This window comes from Balaenoptera acutorostrata, chromosome 20 (assembly GCF_949987535.1).
Source record: "Balaenoptera acutorostrata chromosome 20, mBalAcu1.1, whole genome shotgun sequence".
NCBI classification, from domain to species: Eukaryota; Metazoa; Chordata; class Mammalia; order Artiodactyla; family Balaenopteridae; genus Balaenoptera; species Balaenoptera acutorostrata.
Genome location: NC_080083.1, coordinates 11,681,897 through 11,704,136, shown reverse-complemented (window position 1 = coordinate 11,704,136; position 22,240 = coordinate 11,681,897). Strand labels below are relative to the sequence as shown.

General features: G+C 58.9%; 1 protein-coding gene across 3 annotated transcripts; it reads right to left on the bottom strand.

Moving 5' to 3' along the window:
- Positions 1–857: 857 nt before the first annotated feature.
- On the bottom strand, positions 858–20,388 carry SMTNL2 (smoothelin like 2). 3 transcript variants are annotated; one of them, XM_057535914.1, is made up of 8 exons: positions 20,304–20,388; positions 12,408–12,498; positions 11,652–11,888; positions 10,910–10,985; positions 9,844–10,023; positions 8,674–8,791; positions 8,213–8,364; positions 858–1,817 (listed from the first exon to the last, which is right to left on the bottom strand). In XM_057535914.1, exons 2-8 carry the CDS (start codon positions 12,460–12,462, stop codon positions 1,691–1,693), a joined length of 945 nt encoding a protein of 314 aa, XP_057391897.1. In that variant the 5' UTR covers positions 12,463–12,498; positions 20,304–20,388; the 3' UTR covers positions 858–1,690. The 3 variants fall into 3 exon arrangements, with proteins under 3 accessions (XP_057391897.1, XP_007177466.2, XP_007177465.2); XM_007177404.2 differs by having other exon boundaries at positions 19,895–20,368; XM_007177403.3 differs by lacking the exon at positions 20,304–20,388 and adding an exon at positions 14,353–14,421.
- Positions 20,389–22,240: the final 1,852 nt, after the last annotated feature.

Genomic DNA, 22,240 nt, shown 5'->3' with positions numbered 1-22,240 from the left:
AATGTATAGGCATGCTTTTTATAGAGCCCCTGTGTTCTTGGATTGGCTTTAGGTTTGAAACCCTAAACTTCAGTAAGAAAAAAAAACCAGGTGCAGTGTCTTTGCTAATAATAGGGCTCACCTTCCCGAGCCTCCATGAGACAAGAGCTGGAAAGGGAGTGGTTCCCACTGTGGGAGAATCCAAAGGATGGGACAAGACTGCAGCCTGAACAAACAAATCTGCTGAGACTACCAATCACCTACCTGGCAAGCTCTGCCGTGTTCCTCCCGACACCCCCGAAGAGCTCTATCCCCCAACACAAGGGACCACAGGTGACTCTGAGAAGGCACAGATGCTGGTCGTTAGAACCCACTGCATGAACTAAAGACATATATTAACTCCTTAAAGGGAAGTTCTCCAAGTTCATGGCTAAAATCCAACCCAATTAGAAAATGCTTCTTGAATAAGAATAAGCTAATGGCTGTGGCTTTATAAAATCTAAAGATGTTCTACTAAAACCCTAACAGCTTTTTTTGTACCACCAAACAGCTGTGAAAATAAACCAGTGCCCCTCGATGGGCTCCCCCACGTGCGGGACCACCCCACTGCTGATCACAGATCTGTCAGTCAACTTCCAGGGGACAGAACTGCAAGGGGGGACTTTCTGTCCATGCTCCTTCCATGACACGGAGACGGGTGACTGACAGGCAAATGCAAAAAGAGCAAATGTGGTTTTCAACTTTCTGGGTGGTGATTCTGGTACAGAAACAGTTAAGGGGGGGTGGGTGGGATGTAAGCAGATTTTCATTTGGAATGGATGAGAAATCTCTTATTCCCAGGCACCCCATCTCCCAAACAGAAATAACAAATCCCAAGCGAAGTGCGACACATCTTTTTATGTACAAACGGTCAGTGGTACAGATGGAGTTACTTTTTATAAATGTCTGCAGCAAATCCCTTTTAAAAAGCTGTGAATAAAAACCACCTCGCAGCACCAAAGGCCTGTCCTTCCCTAAAAGTGTTAACTTCCCGAGGGCCTATTCTTAGCCAAACACGTGTGGAGCCCTCCTGGGAAGGACAGGACCACTTTGGGACCAGGCGAGAGCCCTCCCGTTTCCCCAGAGAGCCGAGGTGACTTGCAGGTCATCTGCTGCCCAGGACCTGGGAGTGATTAAACAGTTTCTTCCCAAGACTTCAGTCTTCTTTGTCAAGCTGCTGATTAAGCGTCTCTATATTTCCTGGCAGTGGCCCAGAGCGAGGGAGGAAAGGAACCTACAATAGTGTGAGGAAGTAGAAAACTCTGGGTATTTTGATTAAAAAACACTTGGTAGTCAATGCAACCCTGTAAAGCCAATGGATCCAGTTCAGCAGAGGGAACACTGTGATTCACCTTTCCAGAATCTACAGACAAGCATTATTATTATTATTTTTCTTTTAAGGAAGGTAATTACTTAGCACCAATTTCTCTCTCTCTGGTAATCCTTCCTTTTCCTTGGAGCCCTTGGCTGTGATCAGTGCGGTCGGAACGCAGCTCAGCGGTACTTTCCCATCAGTAACGCAGCCGGGCAGGTTGGGGAGCGCGGTTACGCGGCACAGAACAAACAGCTCTCTCACACCAGAATGCAACTCTGCTCGGGTGGCCTCCTGACTCTGGGACACAGGTGGCCCCACCGACTCCTTCGGGGGTTGGCTCTCCAGCCCCGAGGGGCTTCACTCAAAGCGACGCAGGTGGTTGTACAGAGACTGGACGTAAGTGAAGACGCACATGGGGTCTGGCTTGCGGCCCATCACCATCATGTCCTCCACCTCAATGAGGCGCTCACAGTTGGCCAGATTCCTGAAACACAGAAGCCCCATCAGAACGCCGGCCCCAGCCATCAGCCAGCGTCGCTGCCCCCAGAACAGAGCTTGGCCTGGAGCTGGAGGCTCCCAAGTGCTCCCCAACTGGGAACTCACATCACCCCAGAAGAGCCTTTGCGGTTACTTTCTCTAATGCAGTGTTTCCCAGACTCCCACATCCAGGAACCGCCCTTACGACTCGTGTTTTTACATAACTAGACTTACTTTAAATTTTCAGTGAAATTCAGCTTCACTTTAAGGTTTCACTAAATTAAGTTCTGCTAAAAAATTCAATTTTATTAATTTAGTCAAACTTATATTAATCGAAAAGGTTAGTTTTATTAATAAAAATTTAGCTCCAAAATTAAATTTCACTAAAAAAATGATCAACATGTATCAGCAGTATACGGAGAATCAGCACGGACTATAAAAATAAATGTAAAATGAATAAAGTAAAAAATAAATTCACCCATATGCTTCCTAAAACAGTGTCTTTAACTTTTTTTTTTTAACCATAACCCATAGTTAGAGGTGTTTCATCGTGATTCATTCAGCACGCGCATACATTTATGTGGAAATAAAGTTTCACAAAGATACTGACCTTTTCTACTACTCATATTTTCTCTAGATTTCATCTTTATTTCTCTCCCCACCTCCTTTTTGTTTGTTTTTTGGTTTTGTTTGTTTTAATGCTGGTCGTGAGCCACTAAAAATTGATTTTATTATCTACTCAAGGGTCACAACAACTCAAAAGTTTTAAAAGTTGCTTCAGATCATCTTGTGAGCCTCCCCTCAACCTCGCCCTGGGCCCGCCTCATGCTCTGGGAAATACTGGTTTAACTTCTGGCCCACTGGTGTAGATGCGTGTGGAAACTGGGGCCTTTCACTGGGCTGCAAAAAAAGCTGTTCCCTCTGCCGTTCCCGGCTGGGAGGGGGACTGAAGGTCCCGGCTTCAAGGTCTCATGGAGGTGGGAAGATGAGCATCCACCTGGGAGGTAACAGCAGGGACCCTCTGCCAAGCCCAGCAAAGCCCCGCCTTGCGCCGGGCCAGACGCGTCATCAGGCCGAACCCAAAAGGCCCAAAGCAACTGCACTCGGTCCAATCAGCTTCAACAGCTGCGTGCACTCTTGTAGTTCCAGGGTCTCCGGTTTTTTGCCCCCGTATCCATAAGTCCGTTGAGTGACACCGCTCACGTCCCAGCTGTATCCTTGCTAGCTATATGATTTGAGCACGACACTTAACTTCTCAGGGCCTCAGTTTCCCCGACTGGGACAACAGCCACTTCACAGGGAGGTGGGAGGATTAACGAGCTCATCACACAACCAGCAGGTACGGTGTCTAGCACATCGGAAGAGCTCAGTAAACGTTAGGAATGCTCACTGTTGCTGTCTGTATTATCGTGGTTCGCTCCAAGCAGCAGAGTGGGTCATCAGGGAAAAGAGGCCTGAGTTGGAACTCTAAAGAGCTGGGTTCAGATCCTGGCTCTGCCCAGAGCTTCACCCTTCCGTGCCATTTCCTCGGTGGAAAATCAGCCCCCGACCTCCGCTCCCCCTCCCCGTGGGCTTGTTCTCGTTGGGAGGTGGTGCCTTGTACCCCAAGCACTTTCTACCAGTCCCTGCCGGCTCCTGGGCCTGCGTGCTCCAAAGACAAGCACTGTAACGTCAGCACGGGGCCCATCCGGTGGTGCTGGCCTGACGCCGGGCCTCCTATCAGAAACCGAAAGTCCGGGCGAAACAGAGACACCGGTCCTGGATCCCGTCGGCGGCTCCCCCTCGGTCTGGAGCGGGCAGCTTGCAACGGAAGCCGAGGGCTTCGTGGGGTGGCGAGTGGTTCTGGCCCGATGAGCGGGCACCCTGGCTGCCCAGGATGGGCCGGGGCGGGGCTCGGTGTCAGGGGAGTGGACGCTGTGACGAGGATATGCACGCAGAGGTGCTTCGCTGATAGTCAAGGACTGAAAATCTGAGTTCCTGGGGAGGCCGTGGACCTGAGTTCGCCTCCGTGAGCTGTCACGTGGCGTCTGATGCCCTTCTCCCTACCTGCAGCGCACGGAGAGCTCCTCCTGCCCTCCCAGGGCTGCAGACAGAGAATGCCAGCTGTGTGCCCAGGTATCACCGCTGACAGCAGTGGCCTCAGTAGTCAGTCCCCCAGGAAACGTGGGCACCATTAGAACCCTAAACCTCAGCCTTGGAAGAGAACTGAAATCCCACCCTCCAAACACCCCCCTCAGAGGCACCAACCACCTGGTGAAGGCCCTGCCTCGGCCATGCTCCCCTCCAGGTGCAGGGAAGGGGCCCTAATTTCCTCCAAGAACCGTTCCAATCCCTCTGCAGGCAGCCCTGGCCAGGAAGAAGTTTTCCCTCACGTTTCTTACGCTATTTTGCCTCTTGGTACTTTCTACCTATTGGCCTCACAAGGCTATTCTCAGTCTAATTGTTTTTCCCCCACAAAAGAGCCCTTCACATGTTGGAAGAGAATCTTAATAGCCATGTCTTTCCCTGAAACTAAAAATGTCTGGTTCCTTCACTGTGCCCCCAGTGGGTACCTGGGGGCTCTCCTCTGAGCGGGTTCTGGTTTCTCTCTAGAATTGCTGGCACGTTCCAAGTGTTGTCCAACTTGGGCTGACCCCCTTCTTCATTCTAGAGGCTGCACTGACCCTCCCACTAATGACATCCCTGCCCCTGCCCAGGGTGGCAGTCAGGATGGGCACTAAGGCCTGACCCTGGTATCGCCCTCTACCCCGCAGACAGGAAGCTATGGGCAAGGTGCTGGCTTCCCCAGAAACCAGGGGACTGAGCCACATCCATCTGGTCCCCACCCCACCCCAACCAGCCATGACAGTAATGATAAGATTTCTAGAAGCTATGGACACAGCTCCTGAGACAGGATGTGGGTAAAGGAAAATGATGATGAACATTGACTTTTATAAAAACATTTCAGTCTCAAAATATTAGAGGCCCCGATTGCCTTTTAAATGAAAACAAAACTGCTTTTGTGAAAACACAAACTTGTTTTAAATAGTTCAAACAGCATGGAATAATAATCCAAAGGAGAAAGCACGGGTCATTTCAAATGTCACTGCGCAGCAAGAACCAGAGCTATCCTTTGCCTACTACCAATTTTAGATGAATTAGCCCCACCTTGTTTGGGGTTAAAAAAGGGTTAGAGGATTTTCTCCTACTACTACCCTATTGTGATCTTCTGTCACTACAGGGCTAGCCTGTCAGGCAGGTGGAGGAGGTGCCTGAGGGGTTATTTTTATTTGTTTAAGCCTTCTCTAAATGCAGCCTGGGATGCCAGGGCTCAGACTACAGCCTCCTATCTGGTTTTAGAGACACATGGGCACTACAAATAGCCTGGAAGCTCCTTCAGCTGGGCTGTAACCTGAGAGTAGGACACATTCCCCGAAGGGCAAGCGGGATCCTCAGCTACACGGCCGGCCCCGGGCCTACACCGCACTCTCCATCTCAGTGGAGAAGGGTGCAGAGGGTCAAGCACCCACAACAGGAGCTGGTCCTCCCGCTTTCCAAGCCCCGAACACCTGTCGGACAAGGGGAGCTCACTGTGTTGTCAACACTGCATCACTCACACAGATTAGGCCCCGGGGAATCTCTGGGGAGGAAAATTATCAGGGGGCGGGGCATCACAAACCCCTCTTGCTCCCCAGGTTCTGGATGCGTCTCTGTGCTTTTAAGGCCCCTTGCTCGCCGAAGGGTCTGGAAACTTCTCCTTCCTGATGTGCAGGGGCCCTGTCCATGGCTGCTTTTCCTTTCCAAAGGTTGTGCCTTCATCAGAGCCCAGGTTCCTGTCACCCTACACCGCCCACCGCAAACTACCTTTCTCAGCAATGCTGCCTGCTGCCTGCGTGGCCCTTGATGGCTTTCCCCCAGCCCCGTGTGTCTGCTTGGCTTTTGCTGGCAAAACTAAGGAGAGTCTGTTAAGACACTGGTAGCCAGTATCCTCAAGTAGGTGTCCCTGTGCTTTCTTTCCAACTTTTCTAACCAGCTTATTGTCCAAGAAACTAGGTGAGGCCAGCTGCCATCCTCCCAGGAGGCCTCGGGCAGGCAGGCCCCCCACGTACCTGTGAGCTGAGTTCCCAGATGGCTCAGGAGCGGGGGCGCCTTCCTCCCCCTCAGGCCGGCTGTGGGCGCCCCTCCCGGCCCTGTCTCGAGTCCGCAGAAAAGCCAGAACTCATCTCAAGGGCCCCAAGGCCACCCTCCCCTCCCATCCCCAGCCAGCCGGGGGCAGGCTCAGGTGGCCGGAAGGCGGGGCCGGTTTTTACCGCGTTGTTTGCTCTGGGTGGGAGGGAGGCACAGCCTGGAGCAAGCTTCCACACCCCAACCCCAATGCGGGAACAGAACATCTGCTTGGAGTCTGGAGGCTCTCTGAGCTCACACCTCGTGCCGGGAAAGCACAGCCACGAACGGCTCTGGCTCTGGCCGCCAAGGGAAGTCACGCTCCCTGCGAGCTGGGGTGCAGGACCACCATCCTGGGGCCCGGGGCACCCCTCTCCCTGCCACAGCCCAGCCTGGTCCAGGGCTGAGGGTGACCAAGGCAGCCGGGGCTTGAGCGGGCACCGCCAGACCCACTGGACTCGATGGAGAAAAACTGTCAAGACAAGCGTGGCCTCACCCAGAGGGGGTGGGTCTTGGGTGCCCACATCAGAGCCCGGGCCCTGTACACTCTGACCATCTGCTTTTCGACAGTCACCCTTTCTGGGCTTCCAAGCAGCTGGGCCTCCTCCTGGGAGGCGCCCCCTCCTCAACATCGAGCCGTTAAACTTGGCGCTACTTCAGCATCGTCTGGATTCGGTTGTGTAACACGCTCTGTCCAAAGCTGTTTCCGCAATTAGGATGACAGCTAATCCTAAGCAGCCAGGAAAGAGACGGCTTCCAAAGTATACAAGGAGTTCTTATGACCCCACGGGGGTGAGAGGCCACGCAGGTCATCCGAGACAACACAACAGGGGCAACACCAGCATGCCAACAAGTCAGGGTCTCCGTTCTGCCCCTAGAGCGAGACCCGCAGTACCGGGCACGGGGCTGTAACCTGTGAGCTCCAACTCCTTCCCCGGCTGGGCTTGAGGCCGGGCTTGGGGCCAGGCGTGGGGCGGAACAGGCCGGGGGGAGGGCAGGCCAGGCTTCAGGGAGGGCTCTTCCAACTCCACCAGCACGTGAGAGCACCTCCCGGACGTGGGCACCGGGGTCGCAGACAAGACATAAGGGGGGTCAGGCACACACGGGTGGCCAGAGGCTCACTCCACCAGGCACAAAGGTGGGCGGGCAGGAGAGAGCGATAAATGTTCCCTCCAGGAAACTCAGCTCTGGGGAGGTCTTCCTGCCCTCTGACCTTCCTCCCCCTAATTCCATGAAGCCCAGCATCAGGCAGCCCTCGACACCCTCATCTCTGCCCTGTGCTCGCCCTGGAGCGGGGGCGCGGACTCGATGGACCACAGCAATAGCTCCCCTGCCCTCCGCCTTCCGTGTTCAGCCCACAGGAGGCCCTGGCGTGAGGGCAGGAGGTGGGGAAGGGCAGAGGGTTTACTCCCTCAGCTCCCTTCCCGCCGGGTCACGGTGAGCTGGTCGCACCCACTGCCCCAAAGTACAGCTCCTCTCAGCCAGCCCTCTCCACAGAGCTGTTCTCCCCAGGCCCAAGGGTACCCCACGGTGCCTGGCTCCTCACTCACTCCTGCCCACGTGTTTGCAAGGAATCCCTTTGTTAAACCCTCCTGCCTACTCGGTTTGAATGCACCCTCACCAGAGCCCTCTTTGCCACTCTCCTGAGGCCCTGCGGGTAGCCCTCGGCCTACAACCAAATGCCAAGCTCCCTGAGCACCTCCTGAACCCAGAATCACCCCTCACCCAATCTTCTCCCTATGAGCAGGTCTTAAGAAGGTAGGCAATTTCATATCAAACGCTTTTACAACATTTAGGGAAGCAAAATGTACCTACTGGAGAAGTCTGAAATGTCCCCCAGGCAGATATTCAGTTTCGTGCTGATCAGCCGCTGGGCTCTCCCAAGCAACTCTATCTCTCACCAGCCTGGAGAGGACAGGCTCAGCGCTCCGGGGGACCCTGTCCCACTGCCCCTTGCACCTTGTCTGTGGCTGGTCTGGCAGACCGCACACCAGAGGCCGGGTACCAGCCAAGAGGGCAGGTGCACGAGAAGAGGAGAGAGCCTGGCTCTACCACTGAGTGCCGGGTGGCCCGGGGAAAAGCCCCCCTTCTTGGCCATAGTCTCTCCATCCATACGGGAGGCGACACACTGGGTGGCCTCAAGGCTCTCAGCTCTGCGGACAGCTGCCCCCGTCCTGCCAGCCCCTGTGCTGGACGCAGGGCAGAACTCGGGCTTGGGGACTGGGAGGGGCCGGCAGCCAGGGGACCCGCCATACTCACTCGGCCATGGTGAAGGCCAGCTCGAAGTTCTGCCGCCGCTGCGCGGGGCTCAGGGCGTTGTAGTCGAAGGCATCGGGGAAGAAGGAGTGCACCAGGGCGCAGAAGGCCATCCCGTCGCTCCAGCTGGAGGAGAAGTTCTGCAGGTCCACGTGCTGCGAGGCCAACGCAGGGAGGTAAGGGGGAGTACAGCGCCGGCCTCAGCTCCTCCACCCGATTCGACCCCACAAGCAGGTCCTCCCAGCCCCTCCCCAGGCCCACCATCCACCCAGCTCAGCAACAAGCCGTGCCTGCTGGGCTCCACCTGCAGCGGCTGGGGACCAATCAGGAGGGGTACAGTTTCTCCAGCTCCTACCCCTCCGCCCCAGACTGGGGCTCCTGTCCCGGCCAGGGGAACAAGAGTGGGGGGGGGCGGTGCCCACTCCCACCTCTGGCCGGGGTCCCAGCGGTCGGGCCGGGCTCACCTGGTAGCCGAGCGTCTTGTTGCGGCACCACTCGAGCAGAATCTGCTTGATGCTGCTGGCGCTGGCCACGCCGAAGCTCTGCGAGCGCTTCAGCTTCGCCCGGGTCTCGCCCTTCCCCCTGCAGAGAGAGGGCAGGCCTGCTGGGGGGCTGGGGGGCTGCCCCCCGGCTGCCATCTACTCCGAGAACGTGCCCCACCTGCTCACCCAGGCAGCTTGCAACCCTGCAACCCCACACCCATGTCCAGGCATGAGCCCCCCATTCCAGGGCACAGCCTCCCTTGATGGAGTCTGGCACGACCAGACCCCCCTTCCAGCCTCCAGGTCCCCTGTTTACCTCCCACGTGGGCAATCCTGGGGCAGAGGACCTGAGGCCGCACGGCCCGTGCCCCTGCCGGCTGCCTGGAGCACACTCCCTGCTTCCCTTCATCCCACCCCTCCTCTGAGCCTCCCTCCGGGGCCGCCCTCTTTCCCAGCTCGGAGCGGTGGTTTCTTCCTCTGGGCCCCAAGGACACTCCTTAATGGCCAAGATCAGGTTGTCTGGATCAGCGGGACACTTCCTGGGCGTCCCTTCTGACTGACTCACTGGAGTCAGAGCCTTGGGAGCGGCACTGGGGGTGTTCATCATCAAATATGCCTGGGCCGCACCCCACAAGCAACAGGCATCAGTACCACCAGCGGACAGGAGGGCTGGATAAATGTGTGCAGAGGTGGATCCCATCTCTAACGGGAGCGGGGGTTGGGGCGTGATAGGGGGCTGGTCTCGCTGTGTCACCTCCAGCTCCTGCTGGGCAGCCCAGTGACTACCCTCTGGCCTCTCCAGTCACGCCCTGAAACCAACTTCTCCAGTTGGGTGAGGAATGTGGGTGTGAGGGCAGCCGGGGCCCCTCCAGGACTGGGGGAAGGGGGCCTAGGCTCTCCCCAGCCCTTGCCTGGCCCCCTGCCCCCTCCTCTCCTCCCCACAGCTGGGGCCACCTATCCCTCAGCCGGCTCCGGAGCCGGCCCTGACCTTGTGTCTTGCCCAAGAGGTCACATCTTGGGGAACTGCCCCCTGGGGAACAGGACAGGGCCAGCTTTGCCGTGCTGTGCCTGCCTGACCCTAGTCTGGGCCCAGGCCTACTCTGGGGGCCCCGACTGGTCTGGGGGGCGGGGGGGTGGTGAGAGCATCCGTACTTGCCAGCTGTATCCTGCTCCCATTTCTCAAATAACGCCTTCCGGGCCTGCGCCCCCGAGGTGCGGGGCAGCGTCTGCGACCTCACCAGCTCCCGGCGATGCTCCCCAGGCCGATGGGCCTGGGTCGTGGCTGGTGGCTGCGGGGACGGGAGAGACTGCGGTGGTGTCACCAGAGGTGGGCTGAGGAGAGAACCACGGAGTCAGGAACAAAGACCCTCCCATCACTAGCTCACCTGGGCCCCGGGCCCCCCACCCCACTGAGTGTAGAATGAGGCAGCCACTGGGGTACAGGCAGGGAGGAAGCACCACTTGCTCTAGTCCCCAACCGGTTCTGCAGCTTTTCCAAACTGAGCTGCTGTCCAAGGCAGGCCTGGCCAGCAGTGGGCCCCTCGGCAGGTGTCCGTGCCCGGGCTGAGCGGGGGCGGGGGGCACCCTCCTCGCGGGAGGTGTACGCAGAACCGGCCCCACCAGGACCAGGCCCCCTCCTCACCACCACGAAAAAAGACCCCCTTTGTTTCTCCGATGCAACAGTTTGCCAGAAAGTCACAATTCTCCTTTTATTACTAAAAGGGGGGACAAAAGCCAAGCCAGCCTCTTTCCCCAGCTCCGATCACAATCCAGTGGGCCTGGGGGAGCACGGGGACAACCACAGGCCAGGAGGCAGCAGACCTGCCCCAGCCTACAGGCCTGCTCAGCCGCGGGCGGAAAGCAGGATGGGTGGAGAGGAAAGTGGGAGATCGTCCCACGCTCCATCCTCCTGTGGGGACTGAGACACCCCCTCCGATCTTTGCGCAGACTTGCTTTCAAGGGTCCTAAGAGAAACCAGCCCAAGGCCCTATTTCTCCAAACAAAACCCTCCACCTAGCCCCGCAGCCTCATGTCCTCTGCTCAAACCCCACCCAGTGACGCCGCTCTCCCTTGGAACCAAGCCCAGGAGGGTGCCTCGTCCTGGGTCAGCACGGAGAGCTCCCTGCAGGGGCCCGGGCAGCCTGGGTTCAAGGCAAAGTCCAGACGCTGCCTGGGGAGGGCTGACCTCCCCCCACCGGGGACTGGGGCCCCGACTCACCTGTCGTTGCTCCTGCTGGCCGTCACTGCCCTGTGGCCAGAGCTGGACAAAGACCGTGGGAGAGAAGAATTCTTCTCTTCGGGACAAAGCAAGGGAGAGAAATAACAAAGCCTGGCCTCGGGGAGGGTCACCACTGCCAGCCTCCCTTCCTCTGACCTGGCCCTGTGCCGTTTACCCAGTGTCACTCAGGGCAGGGGCGGGACCCCTGGGCTAAGCTGGCCCTGCCTCGGCCAACAGTTGAGGAGAAAGGACGCTGGGAACATAGAGCAATGACATAAAAGAGGCCTTTTAAAGTGTCCCCCACCCCCAGCCCCGCTTTTGAGAGCACAGAGCCCAGGGCCCCTTGTGCTGGGTATCCAGCAAACATTTTGTTCCCGAGCCCTCATTCTGGAAACCCACACAGCCCAACCCCAGGACACACCACCGAGGCCTGACCCCAGGCCCAAGACAGGCCCCGGGGACCACGCCGAAGTGTGCAGGCTAAGAGGCCACCTTCTAACCACAGCCTCGACCTGCAGTAAAAGCCACAGTCGTCTCCCATGGGGGACGATGCTACTTTACAGCGTCTCCGGGGGGAGGAGTCGGGCAAGATGAGCCCATTTGACGGAGCAGATGAGCTAGGAAAGGGGCCGCAGTGACAGCAGGGGGGGCTGGGGCTTGCCCAGGTTTTCTGAGTCTCTTGCCAACCGCCCCCAGCCCCTGCCCTCTTTCCCAGTTTGAGGCCATGCCCTCCTGCTCCTACCACTGGGACTGGGAGTCCAGGGTGTGGTGGCCTCGCTGGGGCTGAGGCCCCCCAGGACGGCGGCAGACGTGGGCGAGAGAGCTGCGGCTGACGTCTCCCCAGAGAACCTCTCGGAGACTCGCGTGACAGCCGTGACTGGCTGGTGAGGCAGCCGCAAGGAGAGGTTCGCAGGGCGAGGCTTGGGGGGCTCTGGTGCCGGGACGGTTTGGGTGGTCTCAGGGGGTCCATCACCTGGACCTGGAACATGGGACCAGCAGGGTTGGAGGTGTCAGCCGTGGCATCCACAGGGGCCTCAGACCCTCCCAGGAGGACTCCAGTCTCTGAGAGCCCTCCTCCCACCTCCTCCAGGAAGGCCTCCCTGACCACTCCTGCCTCCCCGACCTCCCCCTGCTGGGGACGTCTCGCTGTTCCAACCAGAGCTGGCGTCTGCTCCAACTTTCCCTCATAGACAGTTCAATAAATAGTCACCTATCAGTCCACTTTCTACCCTGTTCAGTGCTTGGACGATTCCTCAGCCCCTGCTTGCATTCCTCCAGAAACAAGGAAGCTCACCACCTTCCGAGATCTCTCATTTTCTTCTGTGTTTACAAAGCTCTACTTCACACTGAATGAGGCTGTTCTCCTGGCAGCCTCTCCACCCACAGGGGTTTAGGCTCAAGTCCTCCATCCCCGACAAGGGGTGGCCTGGCACAGAGGCGTGGCCGAGGCCCTGACCCCAAAGCTACCCAGCCCGCTCTCCTCTGCCGTCAGCCCTACCTGCCCCAGGCTGGTGCCCGTTCTCAACGATGCACGAGTTTGAGGTCCTTCTCATCTCCGACTCGCCGGCCTCGTCATGGTGATCCACGCTCTACAGAGAGACAAACACCACCGAGGCCTAGTCAGCCGGGGCCAGCTGCCCACACCCCCCACGGCCCCCCTGGTTCTGACAGGGCAAACAACACTCAATTTTGAGAGAGACAGCCTCAGGAAGGTACAGTGATGGGCCAAGGTCACACAGGACTCAGTCTCACCAACTGAGCCCCTAGGATCCTGGAGGCAAACACCTCCATGGGGCTCATCCCAGACCCCCAAAATGCTAGGGACAAATGTCAAGACTGGGAGTTCTGAAAGAGTGTGCAAGGCGCCCTACCCCTTCCCCCAGGCTGGACCAGATGCCTGGGGTCTGGAGAGCCTGGCCCTTGCTCATCCCGGGGGCTGCCTGTGCGGGAGCAGCCCAAACCCAGCGACATAAGGTCCTTCCGGGCCAACAATGGGCCCAGGAGCCCTGACGCTGCAGGGTCACAAGATTTGCCTGGATGTCCAGAGTACAGAGGCTTGATTGGCTCCGTGGGGCCCCTCCATCCCCTCTGGGCTACAGCAGTGGGGGGTGTCATGCAGAGAGAGCGCCAAGACCAAGAGCCAGCAGGGAACCTGGCATCCTGGCTGTGTCGCCAGCCACCAGGTGACCCAGGTCAGGTCATGCCCCCTCTGGGTCGGTTTCCCTGTTGGAGATGAGGGAGTAGGTTATGCAAAGCCTCTGCCATTTCAGCGTCTGCCAAGCGTCAGGTCCTTTTTCTGGGCATGCCACTTAAACCAACTTGCTTCTGTCCCCCCAGGAAGGTGCCACCACTCCCATTTTACAGATGGAACCTGAGGGCTGAGAGAGGGGATGTGTGCAGTCCAAGGTTACACCGTGAGAAACAGCTGAGATTTGCGGCCAGGAGGGATGTTCTCCTCAACCTTGGCTCTGCGCATCTCACAGTGAGGAAGGTTGGAGGGCTCAGAGCATCTGGGAGGCTGGTAGGGTCTGCCCTGCAAGAGGAGAACACAGGCAGACCCCGATCCGGGGCTCTACTAAGAGCCCACGATGAGTGGCTTGAGAGGTGGCCATACCTCTCCTTAGACGCCTCCAGACTACCTAGCCCCCTTGTCTACCAGGTTCCCAGAATGACAAAGGCCCATCCTTGGCCCCCGACGGCTCAGCTATCACTGCAACCAGTGCAAGAAGTGTCCACCCCGCCATGGGGCGGGGGTCAGTCTGGTGGGGGAGCCAGGACTGTGAGATGAGATCAAGCCAGCATGAGGGTGTGTGCCTAAGATAGACTTCATCCAGCCCAGTGGGTCAGGAAGAGCCTCCCAGAGGCAGGGGTAGCTGAGAGCCAGTCTAGAGTAAGCTAGGTGGACCAGGAGTGGAAGCGACTAGTATCTGCCAAAGCAGATAGACAGCAAGGCACAAAGCATTCTGATCTGGTGGCTGGAGAAGCACCATGCAGCCCAAGGTGCCAGCCTGGAGCACTTGGACTTGACTCCTTGGACAAGAAGGAACTGAAGGTCGTCAGCTGTGTTTTAGGAACATCCTTCAGAAGCCAGTGACATAGTGCCACGGAAGGGGGCGACCAGATGGCCAGTCACCTCACTAGTCCCACATGGGGACCTGGGGAGGAGAGATGGGGCAGTGAAAAAGGACTCAAAGGTTTGGGGAGAGTAAGTGGATATGGAGGGACGGGGGAGTCACACCTCTTCCAAGCCTGGGCTTTGGGCCCAGCTGACTTGACTATGGCGGTGGGGGGGATCGGTGGGAAAATAAGAACTTCAATTTGGGACATGGTGAGTGTAAGGTGTCCTTGGGGCATCAGGGGGTTGAGGTCAGGAGGTAGCTGGATATTTGAGTCTGAAGTTTAAGAGGAAGGACGGACAAACGATGGACAAACAGGGGTCTCACATCTGGAGCACAGCAGAGGAAGAGCAGGCTCGGGGCCGATGGGGCCTGCGATGGGCACCACATCTGGGGGCAGAAGAGGCACCTGCAGAAGAGAATAAGAAGCAGCAGCCAGAGGGGGGAGGAAGAAAACCAGAAGAACGTGAATAAAGGCAGGTGGAAGTGTGTCGAGAAGGCTGGCGTGTCAGTGGCTCCAAAGGTGGCCTCAGGTCAAGGAAAAGAAGGTCAAGACAAGATCTAAAAAGGTCCTTTGGGTTTAGCAAAAAAAGAGGTTCTTGTTGACAGTTTAGGAGCTGAATCAGAGGTGGGGGTGGGTGCAGGAGACAGCCTCGGGGAGAGATGGAGACATGGTACCTGCAGCCATGAGGGGTGGGGGAAGGGGCTCCTCCAGGTGGACGAGGTAGGACAATGTTTATAGGCTGTGAGAAAGGCTCCAGCCGGGTGATGGGACCCTCTGTGGGGTGGGGACCCTGGGGAAGTGGGAGAGGACAGGACTCGAGCCTGGGGAGAGCCTGGGCTTGGAGAGGAGGTGACTCCTCCAACTTCTGAGTCAGGAGGATGGAGCGAGACGGGCCGGCCCCACTCGCAGGAACACTGGAGAAGAGGGGGCAACTCCTGACACCCCAGCGTGGGGAGGGCACCCCTAGCGCCTAACCTGAAGCCAGCTCGGCAGAGGGAGGAGAAGCAGCTACTCTATCCTGAACCCAGCCCCCACCGGTCACCAGGGCGCTCAGCTCTGGGGGCTCCACGTCCCGCCCACTCACTCTACTCTGGTCCAACAGGTTCCGCAGGTCTAGGCGGAGGTCTGGAGGGCCCGGCCACTGGTGAAACCATTTTCCCAGGAATGTGGGTCTCTCTGGGGGGCCCCCCACAGACGTCTGCCCCCGCACACTGCAGGCCCCGTACCCACCCCATGATGCCCCAGGGGGACCAGGCGCCACAATCGGGCAGGAAGTAGGTCCTGGACCAGCTGGATTCCTGCCAAGGGGTCTCTGGTAAAGCAGGAGGGAAAGGGGATGGGGCTGACTCACGCTGGCAGGCCAGACTCCCCTCACTACCCCATCCCCGAGGCTGGGACCCGCTGCACGTTCAACTCATCCAGAGACCACCCTCCAACCCCTCATACGAGCCTGGCGGGTGGGGGTCATCCCTAACCTCACCCCGTGACCAAAGGCAGCAGCGGAGTCAAGGTTTGGGTCTCCTACCCCAACCCAGGCCTCTATCCACAAAGCGTTCATGCTTTCCAGGAGCAGGAAGGACAACTCAAGACAAATTTGTGAGGCCGGGCCCTGGCCATCTTAGCCAGGTGAGGGGGAGGGGAGGGGGAGAGCGGGGTAACTGCTCCAGCAGGATCTGAGTCCCTGAGCCCACCCACAGGGCCCCCAGCATGCCTGCTCCCCCAGTGGTCTTCCTTTGGTGGGGGCAGCCTGATTCAGCCACAGGGAAGGGAAGCGGGGCGGTTCTGTGTGCTGGGGTCGGAGTAGAAGTCACTGGAGAGCCCTGGGGATGAGCTGGGTCCTGGGGAGCTGGCTCTCGCGCACTCCCAAGATCTGGGCTTTGTTTGAAGAAGGGGGAGGCTCCCTGTGAGAAAGCCCAGGCCTGGGAATGTTAGGGGGAGAGACAGGGGGTGAGTCTGATTTCAGGGACCCTCTCCCTGGGGAAGTGTTTAAACACTGTTGTGAGGCCAGGAATAATAGTCCAGGCATTCTTGGGGCTGCCTGACCCCACGTGGGTTCATGCGCCTGGGCAGGGGAGCACGTCTGCGTGCCTAGCACAGCCCACATGCGGCCAGAACCCCCATCCTGAGCCCCTAACACGGCTGCTCCGTCCTCCTCCTCCTCCTCCCTCACACCACAGTTTTAAAGACTCAATTCAAACTTCTCCCCAAAGCATTTAACTCTCTTATCACACAGTGTGTCTGGGAAAGGAAGGCAGATAAGGCAAGTCTGGTTTCTCTCACATCGGACCTCGATGCTGCTCCTGGCTGTCGCTCCCGAGGGGCTCCTCTGTCTCTGACGTGGGGACCCGGTGGCTCCAGCTCAGCTGAGGACGTTTCCAGGGACCAACTCTGGCACAGCCTCCCGGGCCAAGCTTGACCTCAGGCTACCCTCCACTAGCCAGACCACAGCTGCGGCGCCGTGGACACTCTTACGAACCAATCGGGTTGATGTCACTGTTGTCACTACGCAGCCCACTCGGCACAGGGGCCAATCAGGGATGGGCCAATCCCCCTTGGATGCAAGGAAACTGAGGTCCAGCTGGGAGATGTCCCCAAGGCCTCATAACAAATGTGCCCAAAGCAGCTCCTATTTGCTGCACGGTCTCAGGCTTCCTACAGGGAGTCCTCCTGATTATTCCCACCCTACTGCCCTGCCCTCTCCCTCCTCCCAGAGCCTCCCTGGCTACTCACTACCTAGCAAGGTCAAGGTTTGTGAACTCAGAATTGGATTACTAGATCAACCCTGTATTGAGTTCAGGGCATAAGTATATGCTGAATATGACCCACCTCCAACCCCTGCAGTCCCTGGTTTGAAACAGCAGGAAGCAAAAGGGTCTCAACCAAGGGTCTCTAAATTTCATTGCCTGTTACAGAGGGGCAGTGGAACACCAGCCTCCGCACTGCCTGACGACTGCCACCACTGGCTCTCGTGCGCGGGTGAGACCCTCCTACCCAGACCACCCTGCCCCCCGACCCCCGACCCCCAGCAACACACACGTGGGAATATGGGAGTCTGAGAGGCCAGACAGCCCCGGCGCCCAGCTGAGACTATTTCCAGTCGCACCCCGGAGCCCCGATTCCTTGTTCACGACCAAGTGTCCGCTCACAAGCTGCCGGTAACAACCCATGAGCAAGAACGTGCGGATGGGGCTTCCCTGGTGGCGCAGTGGTTGAGACTCTGCCTGCCAATGCAGGGGACACAGGTTCGAGCCCTGGTCTGGGAAGATCCCACATGCTGCGGAGCAACTAGGCCTGTGAGCCACAATTACTGAGCCTGCACGTCTGGAGCCTGTGCTCCACAACAAGAGAGTCCACGATAGTGAGAGGCCCGCGCACCGCGATGAAGAATGGCCCCCGCTAGAAACGAAGACCCAACACAGCCATAAATAAATAAATAAATAAAATAAAAATTAAAAAAAAAAAAAAAAGAACGTGTGGATGACTGCACAGCGCCCCTCCCTGCCAGAAACTGGCTCGGAGCCCGGGTGGGCGAGAGAGAGGTGGGGTGCAAGAGAAGTGGGGACCAGCGCCTCTGGTTGGGCAGGGAGAAGCTGCCTCAGGCCCAGGGAGCCTCTGATCCCACTGGAGACCTTGACCATCCTCTACCCACAGTGCTCAACTCTGCTGGCTGTTCCACCTCCCTTCAGGCTCTTTTGAAGCCCAGAACCTACTCCTCAACGGTGTCTCCATCCTCATCCCTCAGCGAGGGGCAGCGTCCCTGCTGACCCCTAACCTCTTCTTCCAGAAGGACTTCCCTCTCTCCACGTCTAAGAATGGGCTTTCCAGGGCCTCCCAGCTCCCTGGCAGCTCCCTGGCCTCTGCCCAGGGCTCTGGCCTCACGCTCTCCTTCTGCACGGCTGCCCTGAAGACCTCACCCATTCTAGGGCTTCAACCACCAGTTCTGCCCTGATGTCCCCCTGACCTCCGGCCTCGACCAGATCTGTGACTCTGCCTGCTCTGGGACACCTTCGCCTGGATGTCCCACAGCCTCACACCCTCAGCACAACCCAAATGGAACCCAGCATCTCCACCAGACGTGTCACTCAGGAGGCCCCCAGCAGGGCTCCCCAAGCTCTGGCCGTCCTCTCCTTGGACCACCACATTTAAGTTATCCTGTCTCCAGCCACCCTCCAACCTGCCATCCATCCATGAGGGACCTTGTTGGATACAAGGAGGACCCTGTCCCTCCCCTGCCCGGTGCCCCTCGCCCACCAGCCCCATAGCCAGGAGGACTAGCCCACCCCACATGACTAACGGCCATTCCCCACTGAGAAAACTTAGATGACTGGAGATCTCTCCTCTCACATATTTGCGTGAAATCATGTACCTATTTACATGACTCTGAAAGCATTTTTCGAAAACTTGGACAGCTGCTTCCACAAGCAGACAAGGAGCAAATGTGTGTTAAAATAAAATCTCAAAAACAGCCGATGACACAGTTTATTAGGTACGTGTGAGCTCACAGTGGTGATCTTATACCATGGTCAAACAGTGGTCACGCTTACAGGACAGAATTAAGTGTATCCATTTCTAGGCACTTCACACGGAGCACCGGGACACCCAGGAGCTCTGCCACCAGCATGTTTAAGAACCTCTCACCCCACCCCCCAAGGCAAAGCCCAACTCCCCGGCCCAGCATCCAGGGGCCTTCACAATTCCTCCCTCTGCTCCCATACCCACCAGGCTCGCTTGCAGCCGGTGAGTCCATTCAGCCTCTCTGAGGAGGCAGGCACAGCCCCACACACCGCCCCCTGCACAAGCAGCAGCAGGTCCTTGGCCTCCAGCACAAAGCCAGCCTGAGACACCCACCAGGACTGGACAATCGTGTTTGGAGCAGAACATCTGCTCTGGCTGCCCGCGGTGTTGGTACTGCTCGGTCTGGGGCCATCGCCCACCCTGGCTGGGACCTCCAGGGGCAGGGGCTAATCTGATCCCCCTCCTCCTGGCCCCTGGAGGTGCAGCCCAGCCCACACAAGAGATCTGAAGGCGTGATGGACTGAACCAAGGAGGGACTGCAGGTGCACACTACCCAGACCCTGGCACCCCAACCCCGGAGCACAAGCCTGGCAGGGTGGAAAATCCCACCTAAGGGCCACTGCACACACCCTGGGAACCTTCTCACCCGCCGCTCCAGGCGGCCCCAGGCTCAGGGGAGTGACTGGTCCACACCGGCCTCCGCCCCACACCCACGCCGTGTGGGCCTCTCGCCGGTCACTGACCCTGGAAATCTAGACTGCTCACGACTGGTTCCCCCTGGCCCCCACCGCCACCCCTTCTCTTCCTTCAAGGTAAGGATTTACCCCCTGCGAGTTCCCAAACGCCGCTGCCCGGCTGCGCCCCAACAGATGGAGTCCTCCTGCCCCAACACACACCCGGGCTTGAGTTCTCAATCTGGGTTAATCAATAACCTGGACCGTCAGGCCTCAGTGAAGCGGCATCGCAGGGGGCGCGTCAGTGGAGGTGTGGGAGTTGGGGGGGGGGGGTGGGTTGCTGACCACCCCAACACGCCGGCCGGGCCCCGGGCGGTGTTAAACAGCGCCCAAGCCCTTAGTGCCACGGGACAGCGGAGAGAGTGGGACAGAACTCGGGGCGAACAGGGCCCGGATGCAAAGAAGGGAGGGGGCCCAAGACAGGTGCAGCGGGCAGGCTAAGCCGGTGCTTCGCCGGATGGTGGCCGGACCCCCACGACGGAGTCGCAGTGGCGGGTGGCAGAGCAGCGCCCAGTCCCGCAGGCGCACGCACTCGGGACCTATAGGCGCGGCGGGGGTCGCGGAGCCCTCCTTCCCCGGCGCACGCGCACAGGCGCCGGCGCTCCCCGAGGCTCACCTGGCCTCGGCCGGACAGCGAGAAGGTGGCGTGGCTGGCAAAGCGCGCGGTGCCCAGACGGGGCGCGCGGTCCGGGACGCCAGGCGCGGGCGGAGGGCTGGGCGTGCCGGGCGCGGGGGCCAGCCCGGTCTTCAAGCCCAGCGCCTCCACCTGGCGCGTCAAGCGCTCGAGCTGCGCCTGCAGCCGCTGGTTGTCGCGCTGCAGCTCGGTCACCGTGCGCGCCAGCGGCCCGGCCAGGTGCAGCGCCTCGGCCACGCGCTGCTCCACGCCGCGCTGCAGCCCCTGCATGTCCTCGTGCAGCGCGCGCACCGCGCCCTCCAGCGCCGCCTCGTAGCGGCCCAGCGCCTCGCGCACCGTGCGCGCCTCCTCGGCGTCGGGGGCCGGCTCCATGGCGGGGCAGAGCGCTTACGTGTGAGGGAGATCAGGCCTGTCCGGGAGAGCAGTCGATCTCCGCAGCTCCGGGCAGCAACTGGACGCCCGCGGCCGGGTTCGCCCGAGCGTTGGTGGGAGGGGCGGGCAGGGGGCGGGGCGGGCCCCGCGAGCCGGGGGACTGGGCGCCGCGCGGGGGCGGGGCCTCGGGGGCGGGGCCAGGCGGCTCGGGGGGACAGCCCCTGTCCCGTCGACCCGAGGGATGCAGTGAAGTGGGGGAGGGGGGGTTCCCCGGTGGCGCCGGAGAAGAGCTCACTCCGCCTCTCCTCTTCCGCGGTGCGGAGCTGCACAGGGAGTGCGGAGGCCGAGCCCCCCTTGACCCTGGAGGAGCGGCGTGCGGCCTGGGGGAGGGGCTGCGGGCCACCTGAAGAAGGCCTCGATCCCCAAGTGGACTTGACCTCGGAGACCGCGGACGTGGGTTATGCGTTCCCTCGGGGCTCTCACTCGCAGGGCCCAGGTCCTACTGGGGGTAGGGACCCCCTCACTGCTCAGGGAGACCTGAGAGCCGCAGCAGTAATTCCCACAACCCCGACCCTCACCCTGTGCCCGTCACTGCCCACTCTACGCCGTGCACACGGCCCTCACAAACACATACTCACCTGTGGGATCTTTGCCTGGAATTTCTTGCACCTGTTATAAGACCCAAGGGAGAAGGAGACAGGTGGTGAGGTCCCTCCCTGACTCTGCAATTATGTGCTCTCCCCTCCCAGACCCACTCTGTGTAGCAAGATCTTTGCATCCTTATTGCCGGTGGTCATAGGGTCTCGGAGCTCACTGAGGGGCCCCTGCTAGGGGATCCATGAGTGACTGAGGTTAGAGACAGAGGAGAGAGCGTACTTAGGGCCCAATCTCCAAATCCTAGTATCGGCGACCTTGGGATTAATCACCCCCTCCCTCCATCAGAGCCTTGGTCCCTGGCCTCTATCCACAGGCTGGGGCTCCCACCTCGACTCCCTCTCAACACTCCTTTCGTGCCTGAACCCAGATATTCCTCCCTTCCATACCCCCCACCCCTCAACCGTCCCAAGAAAGGGAGGAGTGAAAACAGCTGTTGCTTCAGAATTGTAGGATGATGGACAAAGATGCTGTACGTTCCCACATATATTGTAAAATTGATTTAAAATAAAAATGGGAACATCCCATCCTTCTTTGTGCAAAAAAAATCTTTCCTGATTAGCCTTCTCCTTCCCAGGCATGGCCCACCTGGAGGAGGCCCGGTGGCTGGGCAGGCACAGCCAGATGACTGGGGAACGAGAGGTCCGAAAGGCTTGTTCCCACCACACTAGGCTTCCAAAGATGTTTGCAGCCACAGACCTCCTGGACTGGCCTGCTCTGCCCCAAAGGAACTGGATCAGCCTAACAGATGCTGAACGCTGGTTCCCCCTTTTCCCCCTCCACCATGGGGACAGGAAGGAACACTGGGTTACCTAATCCAAGGAGCCTTCCAGCAATTATTTCATGAGAGTGTGTGTGTGTGTGTGTGTGTGTGTGTGTTCCAAGTAGCTGTGTGGACAGGGTGAGCCAAATTGCTCCCTGCATTCTTTCCCGGGGTAGAATCTTTGATAGAGACTAGGAGAGAGGCTGCTGCTGCAGCTTCTGCCCCGAGTCACACTCAGAGCCCCTCCAGGTCTGAGCCCGGGAGCCTGGAGTTCAGAGACCCAGCTCTCAGCCAGAAAAGCCCAGCCTCTTCGTTTGCAGGACCTGAGGAAGGACCAGGTGGGGAAGTCTGGGAGGGGCTGGACAGCTTGGTCCCTGGCCCTACAGTGGATGTGCATTTGGGCCTGTCCCTGGACCGGCAGCATAGGTGAGGGGGTGGGGGGGCAGGGGTCCAGCCTTCTCTCCCAGCCTCCAGGAGAAGGAAGGCTGGCCAGGTCTCTAGAGCGGGAACCCTAATGGGTGATAGAATCTAGAGATTGG

Coding starts and splice junctions, on each gene's coding strand:
- SMTNL2 (XM_007177404.2), bottom strand. CDS start 20,284: ATGGAGCCGGCCCCCGACGCCGAGGAGGCGCGCACGGTGCGCGAGGCG. Junction 11,889..12,407: donor CGGGCACCAGCCTGGGGCAG/GTAGGGCTGACG, acceptor CCCATGTTCCAG/GTCCAGGTGATGGACCCCCT. Junction 1,818..8,212: donor CTGGCCTTCACCATGGCCGA/GTGAGTATGGCG, acceptor TCTGTGTTTCAG/GAATCTGGCCAACTGTGAGC.